The sequence below is a fragment of the Euprymna scolopes genome, chromosome 11 (assembly GCF_053919585.1).
Source record: "Euprymna scolopes isolate OS-2025 chromosome 11, ASM5391958v1, whole genome shotgun sequence".
Lineage (NCBI taxonomy): Eukaryota > Metazoa > Mollusca > Cephalopoda > Sepiida > Sepiolidae > Euprymna > Euprymna scolopes.
In genome coordinates, this window is record NC_136492.1 from 146632887 (window position 1) to 146653008 (window position 20122).

Consider the following 20122-nt stretch of genomic DNA (forward strand, 5'->3'; position numbering starts at 1 on the left):
AGATGTGTTCGATTTTTCTGTTTCATTGTCTTTCTCCTCTACTTCCTCTACAACGACAGTCGATGTTGAAATGAACAACATACAGGATCTGCCAGAAACCAAAACTGTCTACAACCAGAAATTCACTGTTTTATGCCGTCGAGGTCCATGCTTATGCAAATGAGTTGCTTTGCTTTCGATCCAGTCGCGCACATGCACTGCCATTTCTGTATCCACTCCCATGCATTATCTACAACAAATCACTGAACCACCAGATCATTTTTTTTGTCTTTTATTTTTATTCACTAAAAACAAGGCATATTGCCACTGAAGCATGAGCAGCTAATAAATTAGGGGTCAGATTTATAGGAGGAAACCTTGGTGGGAAGTTGATAAACACGATATTTCACATTACATTTACTTTTCTGCATGTTAGTACAATCGGGGAAACAGAAAGCAGGAAGAGAATTCCGAAGATAAGCAGCCTGAAAAAAAAATATGAAAGTAGAAAATCTTCAAACAACTAGTCGATCGCATTTAGTCGATCGCATTTACGTTTTGCTTTTAACTTTAAACCATTGCTGTATTTTGAAGAGCGTTAACTAGTGATGGGACGATTCCAATATTTTTCCCAATTCCAATGCCAATTATACCGATTACCAAATCTGTTCTAAATTACCGATTCTAATATAATTTCTGATTTGGACTCTTTTTTTTTGTTTCTTAATATAGAGTTGTTTTTGGGGGGAGGGGGGGTTGATTATTGCAAAGATCAAATATTGTGTGCATATATTTTTCGCAAATGTAAAAATGCACTTATGGGTGTGACCTATAGACTTGAGTTTAACTTGTAGTTTAAAATCAGTAAATATTTACCATTTCATCATTAATATGAGCCATGGAAAATTAAATTTTAAACAGAAATAAAAACGATAAAAAGAGTCGTTTTGGGCATCGGAAAATTTGCACCAACCTCATGGACCACCCAAAAATCCATCTTTTCCAGCCCTTTCTACTTCTGATTTCACCTACCATAATTCCAAACCTTGTTAACTACTCTAGCTTTGACCACCACTAATTGCTATGGATATGACACAAAACTGCGTCCAGTGGTGTAACTGTTGTGTTATTCATAAGACTAGCCAGATTCCTGGTCAGGGGTAGTTTAAAATCCATACAATTATATGTGCCCCCACAATCAGACGTAAGCACACAAAAAAGTTTCTTGTAATTTTAGATAACAAGTAACACGAATGAATGATTCAAAACAATGTTTATTCTCCAGTGACAACACTGACAGCAGGGAGGGGATCACAGAGTGAGGTGTGTCTGTGTGTGCAAAATGGCAGAGAGATAATGTGTCCACTTTTCTGCCTGTGGTCGCCGCTTCTCTTCTCATTGTCTGGCTGTTTCTATTTTATTGGAGAGAATGATGTCAGAACATTTCTGCATGCATTGTCTGAAAAGTTGGTCAGTCCTGCTGATACCTAGTGGATCTTATTGCCGACAGCCTCATAGCTCTCACCATTTTTATTTTTTCCTTTAGTCCTCACATTCCATGAGCGATATTTCTGACAAAGGAGGAAGAATTGCTATTTTTTTGGGTTGGAATCTGTCCACCTAACGCTTATCATTAGCTAGTTTTTAATGTTGAAGTGCTATTTTTTTATTTGCTTCATTTTTAGCTTCTTACATCAAATAGCTTCATGCCTTGTTTGGGGGCGATTTCCATTAATATATATATATATATATATATATATATATATATATATTATCATTTATCAAGGCCAATTACCATTCGAGGATAAATGTCACTGATATGGAATGATAAGCGATAAAAAACCTAACGAGAAGATTGGAAAAAATTTATGAGATAAACCAATCCTGAATTACTAGTGGGGACAGTTCATAATCAAAATCTGTTAACATTCGATTTGAAGATGACCATGTTATAATATTGAGGGCAGCCGTCTTGTGGTAACGTTTTCCACAGCTGGGAAGCCCTTGTGAAGAAGCTCAGCAAAGCAAGTTCTTGCTATGAATGCCCCACAGGGAAGAATCAAAGATTGGAGAAGGACTTGAAGCATAAAACTCTGATCAAAATAAGTAGATTTGCAAATAAATTAGCCCCACAAATGCTGTAAAACAAACCAAAGGATAAAACACCATGAACTGTCTTACCTGGACTACCACGTTCTCCTTTAAATGAAAATCCATCCACGCCAGGTTGGCCAGGTAATCCAGGAAAACCAGGATCACCAGGGAAACCAGGAAAACCAGTCAAGCCAATATCACCGGGCGGACCTGAAAAAAATAAGTCACCAAATACGTTTTACAAAAAGATTGGCAAAATTTGATTCTAGTTTAAAAAATTGAATAATTTCTGATAATCAGAATAACTAATTATATTAATAAAAAATTATTTATAATCGATTATTGATAATTGATTATAATTATTATTGATTATTGATTTGTATTAACATCTTATAGACTATCAATTTGTGTGATTAAATTTTAATTTTGAGCAATTTTGAATTTGATTAATATTAAATATTTCAAATAACAGGATAAACAGGATATGCCTTTATGTTATATATTAGGGACCCAATGGTGATTAAGTTAGCTAGTGTGAATTCTGACAAGAGCCACACTGAGTGCATGATGATAACCCAAATCTATAAAACAATCGTTTCCAAAACTGAATGAAAGATGGATAACGTAAAGTTAAGGCAGGGGGCAGAGGTCAAATGCTGTAGACACAACAGGGAAAGATGCTAAAGAATGACGTCATGTTTCCGATCGTAGAGAAAACTAAGTCACTCTCTCCATAGAAGCCAAACGAATGAGCTACTGCAAATGATGTAGAAAAATGCTAATCAAAGTAAATGTTAACAATGTCTCTATCTTTGCCACTCATTTTGTTAAAAAGTTTAGGAAGTAAATAATTACCTATGATAACATTAGTTTCTCTCACCTGTGAAAACTATCTCCAACTAAAGACATATATGAAAACTCTCGGCGAACGTCTTCTTGTGTCTTTGTTCATGAAAATAGTTTTATTCATCTTAATTAAACGGATGAGATGATCGACGGCCACTCATGAAACACGATGAAAAGAAATGGCAGCATTAAACAAAGTAATGAAAGACCCACTTATGAATACCTCATATATATAAAAATCCCACACGTATAAATACCACACATGTATAAATACCCTGTACATATAAAGGACGTCCGTATGTATAAAGCGATTTATTTTGTTGATGAAAATGTTGCATTTATATGAATAAAGAAAGAAAAGAAATATGCTTGTTAATAAATAGTTACCTTTGGGCCCAATGGAGCCAATGGATCCTTCAGAACCAGGAGCACCGATTTCTCCTTTTCTAATAGTAATTGGACCAGATCCCTAAAAGCAGACACACAGAACCAAAAAAGTTAAACCATTTGACATTCCAAGGTTTACATCGTAGAATCTTTCATGCAGGCAATCAGTTTCGGCAGACATATTTACAATTCAAACCAGGGATCTCTAAAGTTTTCGAATGGGGGACTATATTACTAATGTTTTTGATTTACACAGACCAAAATACAAAAAAAAAAATAACTTGGGCGTGTCTTATATGGTTTTGTTCATTAGTTTTGCTTTTTAGTGAAACTGATTCTCCCAAACCTCATTCTTTTAATGATTTTCTGAACAAAATAAAAAGAGAGAAAAATCACTATACTATTTTCATGCATTTCAATTTTCAAAAATTTTTCATAAATATTTTTACGTTTTCCATGAGAGCTCCGCGAGCTGGAATAAAGACTTTGGCGGGTCGGATTTGACCTGCAGGCCATAGTTTGGAAACCCCTGATTTAAACAAAAAATAAATTGTACAAATATGAAACTTTAAATATAAAAAGTTTATTTAAAATTATGATCCACAATTTTTGTTTTTTAATAAAGCAAATGGTGCCATGTAACTGCATCCGGCAATTATTTATTTCTACCGAAATATTTATTTGTCCTTGTAAAATAGATTCTTAGTTAATAAAATTTCTCCCTCAAGAATGTGGTTAAATTATCAATTGTTAACTATCCTGTACATTCCCAAACGTATTTAACTATTCTGCACTTGCAACTACCAATGACCAGGGTTAAATTCGACACACTGCTGACAAAGCTGGCTACTGCAAAATTTGACACATTGTTGCCAAAGCTCACTACTCCAAAATCCGAATTAGCTCAATCACTGAAAAAATAAACTTTTTATTCAAGCCAAAAGCATCACATTTGCATATTATCGGAGAGAAATAATGTTAGTCTGCGGGATCGATGAAGATATAACTGTACGTCGCCATTTTGTTTTTTTTTGTTTTGTTTTTTCTGTTATTCAGCAACCGAGCCATACAAGACGCGCATACATGTTGGCGGTTTTTGAGGCAAGTAATTTTTGCACTTATTACAAGTTTCTCTACATTCATGTTTTGAAATGAATTGTTGTTTTTTATTTCATTTTATTTTGCACAAATGAATTTATGATTTCAATAAACAGTTAATTAATATTCAATTTAAAAACTAATTCAATTAAATTATTTTTTTAAAAGTACGCAGACAGACGGGAACCTGAATGATAATTTTATTCATGAAGATTAATAATTTATATAGAAGCTTACTTCAATAATCATAGATGCAAATTTATTTTCATGCGCAAAGAGTGGATGCCTAATTTTAATCTTGATAATAACTGATAATGATAATAAAGAAAGCAAAGAACAATCATGCATGCAAATTTAATTTATGAACAAAGAGAGAAGGCTTCATCTTAATAACTAATCTATATATCAATAAAAGTGAGAATGTGTGTGAGGATACTTCTCAACCTATATACTCAACAATTTTTTTATCTAAAGATTTGAAATTTGGTATATAAGGAATTCAGGCATGCCGAAAAATTATAATCTGTTTTCATCCTGGTAAAAAGAGCTGCTAAGAGGACAAAATTGTAAAATTGGTACTTGGGGGGTGGGGGTCATCGGATTTTTATCTGTTTGTCAACTGTTTCACGAGGTTTGAAAATTCTCTTAAAAGATCTTAGCAAGCTGGTCTAATGGTTATCGCACTTGACTCACTGTCTTTATGTTTTGGTTTCGATCTCAGCTCGAGTATTTCTTTTTTTTTACTTGCAAGAGGCGAACTGCTTAGAAAAACATAATACTCGCATGCACATGTCTCAGTTTCTTTGGGTTTTTATTACTTCATTTTTTTTTTAAGAATTAAACGTTATGTTTAATACCTAGAGTATTTTTGTTTGTAATGTAAAAAGAATTCTGCGTATAATATTTATGCGTATTTTACGCCTGGGCAACGCCGGGCAGCCTGCTAGTAAAAAATAAAAGAAACAAAAATATTTCCTTTTTCTTAATATTTTTGTGAGTAAAATAGGAATTAATCTACGCGTACATAGATTATATATTTATAGATTTAAAGGAAAGAAAGTGAATTAGTTTATATGTTAAGCAATAATTATTTTTTGCTTTGTTTTGTTTTTCTGTAAAACTTGGCTCACATATTTTCCTCATAATTAAGCTTTAACTTTACTGCTTTTTCTTTATCTCGTGAAGGGGTTAAGTTTTGTTTCAATTTATTGTTTCAGTTGTTACAACAAAATTTACCTTGCATTTTACAGTAGTAGGAAATCAATGATTGTTGATAAAAAATAAATGATTTATTACCCTCCGGGCAACGCTGGGGAGCCTTTCTAGTACTTAAACGACTATGGTTTGAGGTTGTTAAAAAAGACAAAAAAATAACAGGATAATATCCTACATAAAAATAAAGTTGACAGATTAGAGCGACGAAAACAATTATTGGAAAAAGAAATCAACATTTTATTTGTATAAACAATTTGGTAAAACTTAAATAAAACAGACCTTGAAAATTTTAAATGGTAGAAGTTTAGGAGATTTTCTGAAATAGCATCCCCCAAAGCCATAAAATCATAATTCACTACTTCAGGTGAGTTTAAAAATAAAAATAGCAAATAAATAAACAAATAAATTGACTTACGGCTAATCCTTTAGGGCCAATGGGTCCTGGATTACCTTTGGGACCACGATATCCAGCTTCACCTTTTAGACCCTACGTAATAAAGACAGAGAAAAATAAAAGCAAAATATTTAGCAAATAAAATATTTTATTTAAACTTCCAAATTTATCACTGCAAAATGGTTTTAAAATTTTTTAAATTGGACACGGAGCCTTGTTTTGGATTGGTTTCATTGTTTTTTGTTGTCTTTCAGAAACTGGAGAGATTGTTATTTCCATCATATCTGCGATGCCAAAGCAAAGATCGAATTCTGCTAATCATATTCGAGAAAGAAAAAAATTTGGAAAATCTTTGGAGATGCATTCTCTTCAATTGAAAACTTACTTTAAAGTTGAGTCTTCAGTGTTATTCCTTTTTTAGATGAAATCGGTTCAACCCGCTTTGGATGAATACCGTTGGTTGCATAGGATAATATTCTAGGTTCACAACTCATTTTAGTTTTCAGAAAATCATACATGCTTTGCAATTAACACTGTTTGACTTTACTCAGAAATAAGTTTTACTCAGAAATAAGTTTTAATCAGAAATAAATCGCTGCTTAGAAAGTTATGAAATATGCAATTAATGGTCATTTTATTTAAATCAATTAAGTCCAATAAACAATTTGAGAAAAAAATAAAATTTATTTTAACAAAATGCTGAACTGATATAAAAAAAAAAAGCAAGTATTACTTTATATCCATCAATTCCAGGTCTGCCAGGAAATCCCTTTTCTCCGGTAAGGCCTTTTGGACCAAATTCTCCAGAAACACCAATTTTCCCTCGTTTGCCCTAAATAAAAAGAAAGAAAAAGTTTTAAATATTTTCTTGGAAAAAGTATTTAGCATAAAAAAGTATTTTTAATGATAATTTGTTTTCAAAATTCTATTGATGCTTTTATTAATAGAATTCCGTAAACAAATTTTCTTTAAAAACAAACATTTATTTTAATGTTGACTTTCTAAAAAAATATTTTCTTTTCCAGAAAAAAAAGAAAAAATTACAAATAAAAATAAAAATCCAAACAAAAAAATAAGCAGAAATTACAAACCCTTCTGCCAGGAGGACCTTGAGCTCCAGGGTAACCCTTTATGTTGTCCAGACCATCAAAACCCTGAAAAAATGAATAAATGAATAAATAAATATTTCCCATTTGCAACCAGTTTAGACCGAAGGCCTGATAACGAAAGAAATCACAACTGAAACATGCACGCACATATGTAGCCAATAAATTAAAAAAAATTATATAATAATAGATTTCTAACTTGTTATTGAGCACTAGTTTATAAATACCGGAGTTTCATTTAATTAACACCTACAACACCACAGTAATCCAGTCATTATATATTTACATAGACATGACAGAAAAGAATTGACACTAAGATAAATATTTTTCCTAAGATTAATATATGCTTATTTATATTTACAGATAAGAATAATGCTGAAATATCTTAGAGTATCTCATTAAAATTGCATCTAACAACATTGAAACATGCCACGAATCAAAGAAACAGAACTTCTGCGAGGATGAATCGTGGGTCAACATGAAAATGGTTTTAGTCAACGCAAAATAGAAAATCTTTCAATACCACTTTCTACTTTTAATAGAGTGATCGCACAATTCACAAAAAAGAACAAAGCGTGCACAAAACCACATCCAGGCCCTGTGAAAGAACCTTGCATCTTGTGAGAAGAAATGTTGAAGAGGATCCTCTGTGCAAAGCCTCTGACATCGCTACACAAGCTGGTGTCAGTCCCAGGAAAGCTGTCAGGTATCTTCACAAACCGGGCTACCATAGTAGGGCTAAAAGTAGGAAATCTCTTCTACATCGTGCCAATATCAAGCGTAGAAAAGATTGGGCTTGTGAGATTGTAGAGAGACCTATGACCTTTTGGACTAATGTAATTTTTTCTGATGAGTCACGATTTGCATTATTTCCTAACAGTGGAATGGTGTAGGTATGGAGGCTCCTTCAGCAATAATTTGACTAAAAAAACTGCTGAAACATGGGGTTTCTTGGTTATAGTATAGGGTGCAATTTGGAGTGATGGTCATTCATACCTGGTGGAGTGTGAAGTAAACATAAATTTTGCTAAATATGTTTCAATATTACATGACTCCTACCAATATTCTCAAGTGGTAAAATGAACCAAGTTAACTCCCTATTTATGGACGACGGATCTCCTTGTTACTCTGCTAAAGCAACACAACATTGGTTGAGCTAAAATGAGATGAATAAACTTCCATGGTCAAATCAGTCCCCCGATATGAACTCACTTGAAAACCCTTGGGGAATATTAGACCGGAACCTTCGAAAAAAAACAAGAAAAAAAAAACATCTTCTAAGCCTGAACTTTTAGTATTATTGTGTCAGACAATTGTGTCAGACAATTGTGTCAGACATAGCAAGAGATGCTTAAAATGATATCCGTCAACTGACTAATGCTATGCTTTCGTTTAAGCGGTATCGCTTGAAGAGGTCTCTAGATACTGATAACTAGCTGACCGAAAAATGCTCATGATTGTGTAGCTACATATTACTGTTTGTGTAAAAACAAATAAAGGATACACCCTCTTGCTCTATTTCAGTATTGAGCACTCTTGTATTAACATTGTTAGACTTCATTGGTTACTTAACCCCTGGAAAACAATAACCTCAGATTATATATATATATGTGTGTGTGTGTGTGTGTGTGTGTGTGTGTGTGTGTGTGTGTGTGTGTGTGTGTGTGTGTACATTTGCAAAACTTATCTTCTGGAAATTGATATCTGAAATAAATTTAGCAAGGTAAATTTTCAAAAATAAAAGTTTTAAAGTTCGAGGTTAAATTTGGATTAAAAAGTATTTCAAAAGAATTTACCTTGTCGCCCCGCATTCCTTTTGATCCAACTAAACCAGGGTAGCCAGGTTCACCAGGCTCTCCTTTCACTTGAGTAACTTCGGTAGGGTTGCCTTTCTGTTCAGCATAACCACCGGGTTCTCCAGCCGGACCCTTTCAAAAAGAAAAGCAGAAACGATAATAATATAATTTAAATACATTTACATATGATCTTTCCGAGAAAATTACTCTTATTTCGCTAGAGAGTTCCTACTATTATTATATTTACTCTTTTTTTTATGCGTTAAAATGTTCGAAGAATATTAGGCTTAATTAGACTCATTTGATTTCTGTAAATATCTTTTCAAAAGGAAACTCTTCTTATTAGTTAATCAACATAGAGAACACCTCCGCCGCCAATCAAAAATGCAATCACATGAACTGAATGCATAAATAACTTGATAAACAGCCGGGAACATGTATTAGTTTTCTTTATACATAACCCAAAAGAACAATTATAGTTACCTTAGGACCTGGTTCACCCCTTGGTGCTGGTCCAGCTTTGTCACCAGGAGGGCCAGCATCACCAACATCTCCTTTAGCACCAGGAGGACCCTTAAAAAAGAATAGAAACAGAAAAAATAAGAGCATCCAAATATGAAAAATATGATTTTAGTCTTTGTGTTAAAATGCGAAAAAAACAAAACGAAGAATGAAATATAATCCTGCGTTAATTAATTACACATGGTGATTTGTACCGTGTCGCTATATATCAAACCTCGAACCCACACATTGTCTGAGACTTCAGCGCAAAGGAACAAGCAATAAAATCGACGGAAATACAAATCTAACTCATCATTTTTAAAAGTGCAAGTGAAATGCATTTATTTGTGGTTCTTCCAAAAATAACACACTTCATTATCATAGAAGAGTTTCTTTTTTTTTTGCACACACATATGTTTTACAACGTTCTACCATATAACATACGTGCTTTTTAAAAGTCTCGCTCTCCACCACCTCACGCCAGCCATAGCCAGCACCTTCTTGCACCTCGTCTTCACACTTTCATCTTGCCCGGCTGCAGTTTTCTTCTCTTTCTCGACCACATGCTGTCCTTTTTTCTGCCTTTGTTCCTTCCCAATAAGATCAGCGCGTGCACACTTGCTTAATGTGCATCTGTGCTAAGACGACAGCTGATATTTTTGCAAATCAGCTATCCGAAGATTGTTGCTGATTTTCTCGTTCAGCGACGCTCTATTACAATAAGGATGCACTGCTTCGTTACAGATTCTGTGGAAAGGATCATTTGTTTTGTCTGCACATGTAAATGAAGACAGCGATGCAAAACATTCATGACTTACCTTTTTTTTAATCTGTTTTTCACCCCAAACATGGCACAGTGCCACTAAGCCATAAGAGGCTACTATTTGGAACCAAATTTTCCAGAACACTACGTAGTGAGTTGGGCAGGGAGATGTCTGTTCACATTACACTTGAACTTCTGCATGTCAGTGCAGTCATGGAAGCAGGGACTCAAGAGAGAATTCCAAAGTCTAGCAGTTTGAGGGAAAAAGCTATTTGAGAAGAAGGATTTCCGGCATCTAGGGATCTCTACAGTGTGAAGTTGGATTTTGCTGTTTGTCTGGTTTGTTGGGGGTATTTAGGTCCAGAGGGCACCAGTGCTTTAAGTTTGTCCGACCACCTTCTGTTAAAGTACTTGTAGAACAGACACACGGATGCAACATGTTGGCGATGGAACAAAAGAATTTGCCTGACTGTGTGGCATTTATTAGCTTAGCAACTCTTTTTTTTAATCCTATCTAGGAACGACAGACTAATGGCAGATGCGCCAGACTATCTTCCATGTTTGTTTAAAGATTGGACAAGAAGTAATGTAACGTGCACCTTGCAAGATATTAATCATCTACGATAGTCTGTGAAACAAGAAACGGTTTACTTAGTATCTTACTGTTCACCTTACGGATAATACTAAAGTCTTCCTCTTAGACCGGCTGAATATGCCTCTCAGGATTATACACACGTTATGTATATTTGGCAGTAACCGATCCATTTGTTTATTGTATTTGTTTTTTGACAGTATAATATTTTTTCCACTAAATTAAATACCGAGTTGTGTTTTTCTTCCGGACATTTACTGTTCCATAACAAAATTAACCATCCATGCATTGGCTATCAGGTATAACAATTAAATTGTTAAGTATTTTAATCATCTTGAAACATATTACCATATACAGTTTTGTTTTTTGTCAGTTTTAAAACCGATACCAGCGCCGATGCCCCCGTTCAGTCTCAAGAGACAATGGATACCCCCGGGTAAGGGTTAGCCGCATGTGTAATTGAATCGGCACTGCTTGAGTCCAGTGGCAAGGAGAAGTGCGAGACGACTGGAAGCAATGCCGAGATAAGCAGAAAGCACATACAGCAGTTGGAAGTCTCAAATGGTCACCCATTTAGTACTGACTAGGCTCAACGTTGCTTAAATCCGGTGATCTAATGGGAACCGGTGTGTCAACGTGATTACGCCGTACATAGTTTTAAAAACTTTCTGGATCATCTTGACGCATATTAATCTTCTACTTGATTGATTATCAGTTGTAACAATTAAATTCTTACGCATGAATCCTCATCTTTTACTGTTCGTGTCTCTCACAGCTGATTCGCTTATATAAAAAAAAACATACATTCTCACGAAAATCCACATATTTAATTTTTCACACATTTTTTTTACATTTTGGATTTTTGTTGAACATTATGTTCGATAATGCCACCTGGTCATATGATTCAGTCCAAATTTAATACATAAACTTGCTTTATTCTTACACTTTTACGCATGAATTAATAGAACATTTTTTTTCAAAAATGGTTGAGTTTAAGAGTGAAGCTATATGATGATTTAAATATACATACAAGAGGTCCTATTGGACCAGGGTTGCCTCTTTCTCCTCGGAAACCTTCGAGACCAGGATAACCCTAAAAGAAAAAAATATATATATATATATTGATTAATATGTAGCAGTTAAAATAATTTGTTGGGAATTTTCAAAATATTTTCAATTTATTTAAAACAAGACAATCAATTTTTTATTTGTTCTCTTAAAATTAAAGTTTCCATATCGCATGATTCGGGGCCGATTTTAGTTTAATCATTGTTCTTAGTTGAGTTTTATTTTACGTGGCATCATTTTGGATTGTGACCATATACACATCTCCTAACAATATTCTATCTCGGGAGATAATGACATGTGCCTTGGTGATTCAGCAGATTGTCTTTGGGCGTTTTTGAGCGTAGCTCTGGACCACTATTCGAGAATAGTAGTCTCTGCCGCATCGACACAGGAAGGATGATGGTGTGCTAGGGTCTACGACCTTTTGGCGCTAATTTCTGCGTCTTTCAGCATTAGGTTTCTGTCATCCTCTCGCCACTTCCTGCCGTACAGAACTTCGCCAGGTGCCGGGGTCGTCTGCTAGCTACTCCCAGCTGCCCAGATCGATGCCAATCAGTTTTGATACGTTTGCATACGCCCTTGTAGTGGAAAGCCGGGCGACCTCTGTAGCGCTGTCGTACAAGGCATCCTTGGGGATACGGCCGTCATCCATCCTGCGGATATGACCCAGTCAGCAGAGTCTGTGCTAACAGAGGAGGAGGTGCATGCCTCCTACTCCGTCGATTATAATATGAATGTGATAAAAATCGTCGAACAATCTTTTCAATCCTTACAACGAGTCTTTAACTCCTGACTCTTTACATATGTTATAATACGAGTTATGGAAGTAATCGTCTCTCAAAACTACCGAAATTTTATATTAAATTGGGGCAGACACATGCAAACACGAAAGAAGTAAATAGACACCCCCACGAGAAATAATAATGATGATTGCTGGCAGAGGGTCTTGATGGACCAGGGCAAAATAACCTTGATTGTTTTCCTCTATAATGAATCACTCGGTTTACATTGGAAAGTGTAGTCCCGAGGTTTGCAACGAGTTGACGCTGCTTAAGTCCCACTTTAGATTAGTACGTTTCTTTGAGACATTAAAATTCTAATATTTTCTTGATCTGTGCCACGCTTTAATAGTGATATATGATAGGTATATTGATATATCTGTAACAGAAAAAGAATATAAATATGAATAAAATATATTTTAATCATTTACTCTTCCTTTGTACAGTCGTCGATAAAGAAAGCACAAACGTTAAATATGTATGACTTATTTTCTGAGTTATTTACTTGTTCTATGTCCGTGTATATAATGACAGATAGGGTAAATCGTTGAACGAGCACATGGGTCTTGCGTTTGAGCGCAGGTGTGACAGACGGAAATGATTTGCATATTATGAAAGCGTATCGAATATGCGACAATAGTTTACGTGATATTATCATAATACGACATATCCGTCTAACTATGGAGTGAAACATTAAAGCCAGAATCTATAAACAAAAGTTTCCAGTAAAATATATAGAACTAATTAGAATTGCCAATTAGGGTTTTACACATTGAAATCTGTTAAAAAATTTTTTCAGTTCGTTGGCTGAATGTATTGAACAGCTTTTAAACTGCTTATAACTAGTAAATTTTGCCCAATAGAAGTATGGGAGTCACACCGTCCTGTTTATTGGACATATGTCAAATGACGTTTAAATGCGTTATACGACACGCTTCAAACGTGTTTTGCGAAAGTTTTCAAACGTATTATTGGGCATGTTTCAAGCACATTAACAGACATATGTCCAACATGTTATTGGACACATTATAAACACATTATTGAACATGTTTTAAACGTGTTCGTGGACACGTTTAAAACATGCTATAGGATAGATCACAAACGTGTTATTAGATACGTTACATACGTGGTGTTAACCAGTTTACATGCGTTATTGGACACGTTTCAAGCGCGTTGTCATTCACGTGCGTTATTGGACATTTTATAAATGGATTATTGAATACATTTCAAACTCGTTACAACCAGAAACGTCCTACTGACTGGCAAATGATATTAAGATAAATATAATGTTCGATGAAAATAATTGTCTTTGTAATTTGAGACTGAATGTAATTAAGAAATTATGTTCAAACAATGTTTTCTGAATTGGCGTTTCGTTCTGGTTCTTTGCAGTTAAGAATACCATTTTATCTTTGTCCAAGAACATTTTCTGTCTGAATATGAAATGAGAGGGAAACAAAATCATGTTTATCAGATATATACTTACAGGTGCATCAATGCCATCTTCTCCACGGCTGCCTTTATAACCAACAAGAACTTCACCCATTTCACCCTTAAATTTAAAACAAGAACAAAAAATTAATCCCAAATATATCGTATCGATATCAGATAACTGTTTCTGTGTATTATTGATAGCTTGAGAATTCTAGACCATAGACGATTAGAAAGTAGCTGTATATTGAATGGTTTCATTTAGTAATAAGAGCAAGCCAACTGTATTTAATATTGTTGCGACAATTAATCGGAATCGAAAAATCGGAAATTAGCGCCTATTTTCCGATGTCAAACACGATTTCTTCAATTACTTACGTTAGGGGTTTAACTTGTTTAAAACTTAATTTTCCACGGCTCATATTAACGATGAAATGATAAATATTTGTTGATTTTACAAAACAAGTAAATTTTAAAATCTATAGATCACTTCAAAAGTGTATGTTGTACGTTTGTGAAAATATATGCGTTTAATAGATGGGGTTTTACGGTGATCTAAAAACACCTTCCAGCTACATATTAAAAGATTGTAAAGGAATCGATCGGAATCGGTAATTGTATCAGAATCTGGAATGTAAGACACCATTGGTAATTGTATCGGAATCGGGGAAAATATGGGAATCGTCTCATCGTTAGTATTTAGGCATGTGACTTTATTTTAGACTAAAATATTTAAATTATATAATAATAATTTTTTGTTAGAAAATATTATTATAGAATTTTTTTATTGAAATATATATCCTAATATAATGATATGCTAAGACATTCGTGTTCAAATTACATATAAGAAAATAAAATCGCCAACCAGCAAAGATGGTGAGAGGGGATAATTTGATCTCGTTAAGGAAAACAATCTAAACTATAAGTATTTTAAGATGAATTGTTCCCAAATAAAAAAAAATAGCGTTACGTCAACTAAAAGAGTGCAATGTTAAATAGATAGAATATGACATTCATTTTATTGATTTGAAAATTATTTTGTTGACGATTATTTATGCGATAAAAATATGGAGCATATTTATTGTTTTAAGAAGAATTAAATTCTTGCAAATTTAAATAAATAAGAAACATATTCGCTTTATTTCAATAAAATATTTACTAATAATTACATTTACTGAAGAAACTCATTATTTTAATTGAAAGTGATAGACAACCATTGATTTAAATGGAATATTATTAGTAATATTATAATATACTGTATTATTATGACTAAAAAGAAAATATGGTTGTTTTTTATGGTTTCAAATTGGCTATTTTATTTTATAATTAAAAAAAGTCATGTTGAGAGGAGACTGTTTTTTATTATAATTTCTTTTTAAATTAAAAAATGGACATCTGTTTCTTTATAATTTATATAAAAAATTACTCAGAAAAAAGCAAAACAATGTTTTGTGTTGAATTTTCATTGAAAATTTTTTATTTTTTTCATCAATAATTTTAAGCTTTATAAGGTTTAAAAAGAATTTGCAAAAATATTTTTTTAATTCAATGTTATTTGTTTTATTTTATTTTTTATTGATTTTATTTATAATATGTTTAAAAAAATTTTTAATTCAATATTATTTGTTTTATTTTATTTTTTATTGATTTTATTTATAATATGTTTTAAAAATTTTTTTAATTCAATGTTATTTGTTTTATTTTATTTTTTATTCATTGTATTTATAATATGTTAAAAAAAAATTTAATTTTTTTCATTAATAATTTTTAGCTTTATAAGGTTTAAAAAGAATTTGCAAAAAAATTTTTTTTAATTCAATGTTATTTGTTTTATTTTATTTTTTATTGATTTTATTTATAATATGTTTTACAAATTTTTTTAATTCAATGTTATTTGTTTTATTTTATTTTTTATTCATTTTATTTATAATATGTTAAAAAAAAATTTAATTTTTTTCATCAATAATTTTTAGCTTTATAAGGTTTAAAAAGAATTTGCTAAAAATTTTTTTAATTCATTGTTGTTTGTTTTATTTTATTTTTTATTCATTTTATTTATAATATGTTTAAAAAATTTTCAACTTCCGTGGAATTTCCACGGATTTTGGTAGTTCTATATCAATATGATATATATTATATCAGTATATATTATTAGTAATATTATCATATACTATATCATGGCAATATACTATTAATAGTAAACTTACTACAAATATAATATTTTTAAAATAAAATATGTGATGTTTCAAAAAGTACAATAAATCAAAGAATTCTTTTCTGCAGCAACTCTTTCATGAAAAACTAACAATTCTAACTAAAATATGAATCCCATTTTCAATATGCAGTTCCATCTACTTTGTTTTAGTTTTAAAATATAAGGATTAATATACAAAGCATACTTAATTGGTTGCATATTCTTTACTGAAATGAAAATTAAGAGCAGATCAAATATATTTGCAAAACGACTCTACCTTGAGGCCATCCAAACCGGGCAATCCTCGGTCACCAGGACGTCCAGGAATACCAGGCTTACCATGAGAACCAGGAGCACCCTAAAAAATTGAAATATATTTTCTTAAGATTTAAAAGTAAAAATATATGTGGCCATAATTTATATACGAGATACCTTAAATAAGTTTTTATACTTTTTCGTATGGGCACATTTATTAGTAGTATACATATGAAACTCTTGTGCAATTCGAAGTAATCTCCTTTGGTTGCAATGCACTTGTTGTACCATTCAAACAACTTCTGAAAGTCTCCATGGAGGTCTTCTTCTGTGAGTGTGTCAGTGACCCTAATCATCTCCTCAATTGTCACATAACAACAGCTGCTAAGGTTTTCCTTGAGCTTAGGGAATAACCAAAAGTCACTGGACCATAAGAAGGGTGAGGAACTGTCTTAATGCCCATCTTTGTCAAATAGTCTGTGACAAGGATGGAGTTGTGGACTGATGCATTCGCACGAATCTTCCACATTTTCCGTTCCTCGCCAATAATTGTGTGTACAGTTCCCATACTGGCAACAAACGGTCTTTATCAATGGACTTCTTTATTTGACCAATCAGTTCTGGGGTTCTGACTTCTTAACTCCTCCCACATTTTCCATCATCCCTCACAGACTCCCTGCTTTGCTAGAATCTCTTATGTTACTCTTATGCTTGATTCATGCAAGATGGCCCAAAAGCAGTCTGAAGCATTCCATACGTTTCTGTGGCATTTTCCCATATTTTAAACAGAATTTTATTGCTTATCGTTTTTCTAAATTGTCCTCATGTCCAGATTGTATTTTTGAAATTCATTAGCATTGACAGACAGGCTTTAGTAGAGTGTATTCCAATTTCTTCTGTAGCTGTTCATTTGAACCTGAAATCATAAAAAATGGTCAGTCATCTCATAAGCAATAACATATTGAATTTTCAAGAGTCTACGACAATTTTAAATGCCTGTACAAAAAAGTCTGAAGCTTTTTTAAGGCACATCGCATCATGCTTAACGAATCTGCATAAAAATGCAACAATTATCAAAAACAAATCATCATTTCTCATCGTAAAACTCTTGTAAAACTTTTTTAAAAAATTGTCTCTTCAATCAATGCATTTTGGGATTGATTATTTTATTTGAAACTTAAGCATGACAAACATGTCACAAAATATTTAGCTAACAATGGAAATTAATTTTATGGAAGAAGAAACTCATTTTTGTTTTAATAGTAATGACCCTGACTGACATTGTGTCAAATCCATATATAATTTCATATGCTATTAACATATCACTGAATAGTTCTTAAGAGTAATCATTATACTTATTCACTATTATTTATATATATATATATATATATATATATATATATATATATATATATATATATATATATATATATATATATATATAAAATCAAATTTTAGACATTTAATGAATTTAAAAGTTTATGACGTGAAATGTTTGAATTTCAAATCAAAGGATTTTTATTATTCTATGTGAGACAAAGAATACATTTGAAATATTATAACTCCTTATCCTATAGGAATTTAGATGTCTACCATCGCTTCAGAGGAGAAAATATTAGCAAATCCTATAGGATAAGGAGTTATAATATTTCAAATGTATTCTTTGTCTTACATAGAATAATAAAAATCCTTTGATTTGAAATTCAAACATTTCGCGTCAAATTTTTTTTAATTCATTGAATGATTAAAATTTGATTTATTTGCTCTATCTTGTATATCGAGCAATTCTTACTGCTGGAAAATTCTCAATTACAAAAGGCGATTTTTCTATATATCAATGAAAAATAAACAAGAAACCTCAACTTAATTTGGAAAATAAATATATTATATTTTTTTATTTTCCAAATTAAGTTGAGATTTCTTGTTTATTTTCCAATGATATATAAAGAATCGCCTTTTGTAATCGTGAATTTTCCAGCTGCAAGTTGGCTTAGTGAAGAGGAATATAATATGTATATTTTCTATTCGAATGTTATTTGAAACTTTAGCATGACAATAATGCTATTTGAAATATAAGCATAGCAGACGAAAGAAAATGCTATTTCAAACTTAAGTTTTATAGATAAAAGAAATTTGTTTTAAACTTTAGCTTGACTGAACAAAGAAAATTACATCCTGAGTCACTCCAACCCAGATTTGGAATGCATATTTAAAATCATCATCTGCACACAAAATTTAAGCACATTTTATTGTACATCTATTTTTATTAGAATAATAAAAAAAAAAACTGAAGCAGGTCAGACAGACAGACATAAAAATTCGTCTCATGGAGACACAGATAACGCATAAAATGTCGGTCAAATTAAGTTTGAAATATGGATTTTGTTGGTCTGTCACACTCAAAATTGAAATAATATTTTTGGTGATCTGTCACGCTTAAATTTGAAATAATATTTTTGGTGGTCTGTCACACTCAAATTTGAAATAATATTTTTGGTGGTCTGTCACGCTTAAATTTGAAAATGCATTTTCAGATGCCTTCATACATCTCCACAAGAGTGTCTATCATTAAATATCAAAATGTTTCCGATGCTTTAACTGACTAACCAAGGTGGTATTACTAATTGTGTACGACCAATAAAAGCACAACAAATGTATGACAACTTATGCTGTTGATTATTTAGGCATGATAAATTAATACACGACAAATGCCCATTTTGTTTGTTTTGTTTTTTGTTTTTTTGTTTGTAAAAAATAAATAAGTTTTATCAGATTGGGAGGGAGGATAAACGTAAGAGTCAAACATAAAACTAAAAAGAAATTAAAAGAAAAATTATATTTACGTTTTTTTAATTCGTTTCTATATAATAAGTGTTTTTTTTAAATTGTTTTTATATAAGTGTTTTTAAATTGTTTTTATATAAGTGTTTTAAATCGTTTCTATATAAGTGTTTTTTAAAATTGTTTTATATAAGTGTTTTTAAAATTGTTTTTATATATCTGTTTCAAATCGTTTTTATATAAGTGTTTTTTTTAAATTGTTTTTATATAACAAGTGTTTTTAAAAATCGTTTTTATATAATAGGTATTTTTTTTTTAAATCGTTTTTATATAATAAGTGTTTTTTTTAAATCGTTTTTATATATTAAGTGTTTTTTTTATCCTTTTTATATAATAAATTTATTTTTTAATAGTAAATATTTACAAAAAATGACAATGAAACAACAAATTATTTCATTCCTTCAAATCTTGGTTCATCAGTTTGAAAAACAAATTATTTTTACAAATTTGTAGCGGAAAAAACAGCATGGCAGTTTGTCTAAATTAAATTCGATTGCTTCTTGTTATTCTTAGGAATACCAAGTTGCTTGAATGACGTGCCTAAACATCACACAAACAGAGATTCAGCAGAAAAAGTTGTCGTGCTTTTTGTACATTTGTTGTGCCTTAATTTGTCGTACATAATTAGTAAAAACACCTTGTCAATAGTGTATGAAATCTAAAACTATATTCAAGAAGTATGAAAGTAAACTTAACCAAATCGATTTAAATCTAAATTGAGTTATCGAAAAGAAAATGGGGAAGAGGTTGTGAAATGATGGGGGTGAAGTATGGAGCTGCCAA

General features: G+C 31.9%; 1 protein-coding gene across 1 annotated transcript in view; it reads right to left on the reverse strand.

The window, feature by feature from the left end:
• The window catches only part of LOC145288106 (uncharacterized), a 177926-nt gene that overhangs the window by 37569 nt on the left and 120235 nt on the right, over positions 1-20122 (reverse strand). The window contains exons 6-15 of the mRNA XM_080136164.1: positions 16521-16601; positions 14105-14170; positions 11802-11864; positions 9399-9488; positions 8916-9047; positions 7105-7167; positions 6747-6845; positions 6035-6106; positions 3307-3388; positions 2161-2283 (exon numbers count right to left, since the gene is read on the reverse strand). Coding sequence (XP_079992290.1) covers positions 2161-2283; positions 3307-3388; positions 6035-6106; positions 6747-6845; positions 7105-7167; positions 8916-9047; positions 9399-9488; positions 11802-11864; positions 14105-14170; positions 16521-16601 — 871 coding nt within the window. The remainder of the gene's footprint in view (positions 1-2160; positions 2284-3306; positions 3389-6034; positions 6107-6746; positions 6846-7104; positions 7168-8915; positions 9048-9398; positions 9489-11801; positions 11865-14104; positions 14171-16520; positions 16602-20122) is intronic.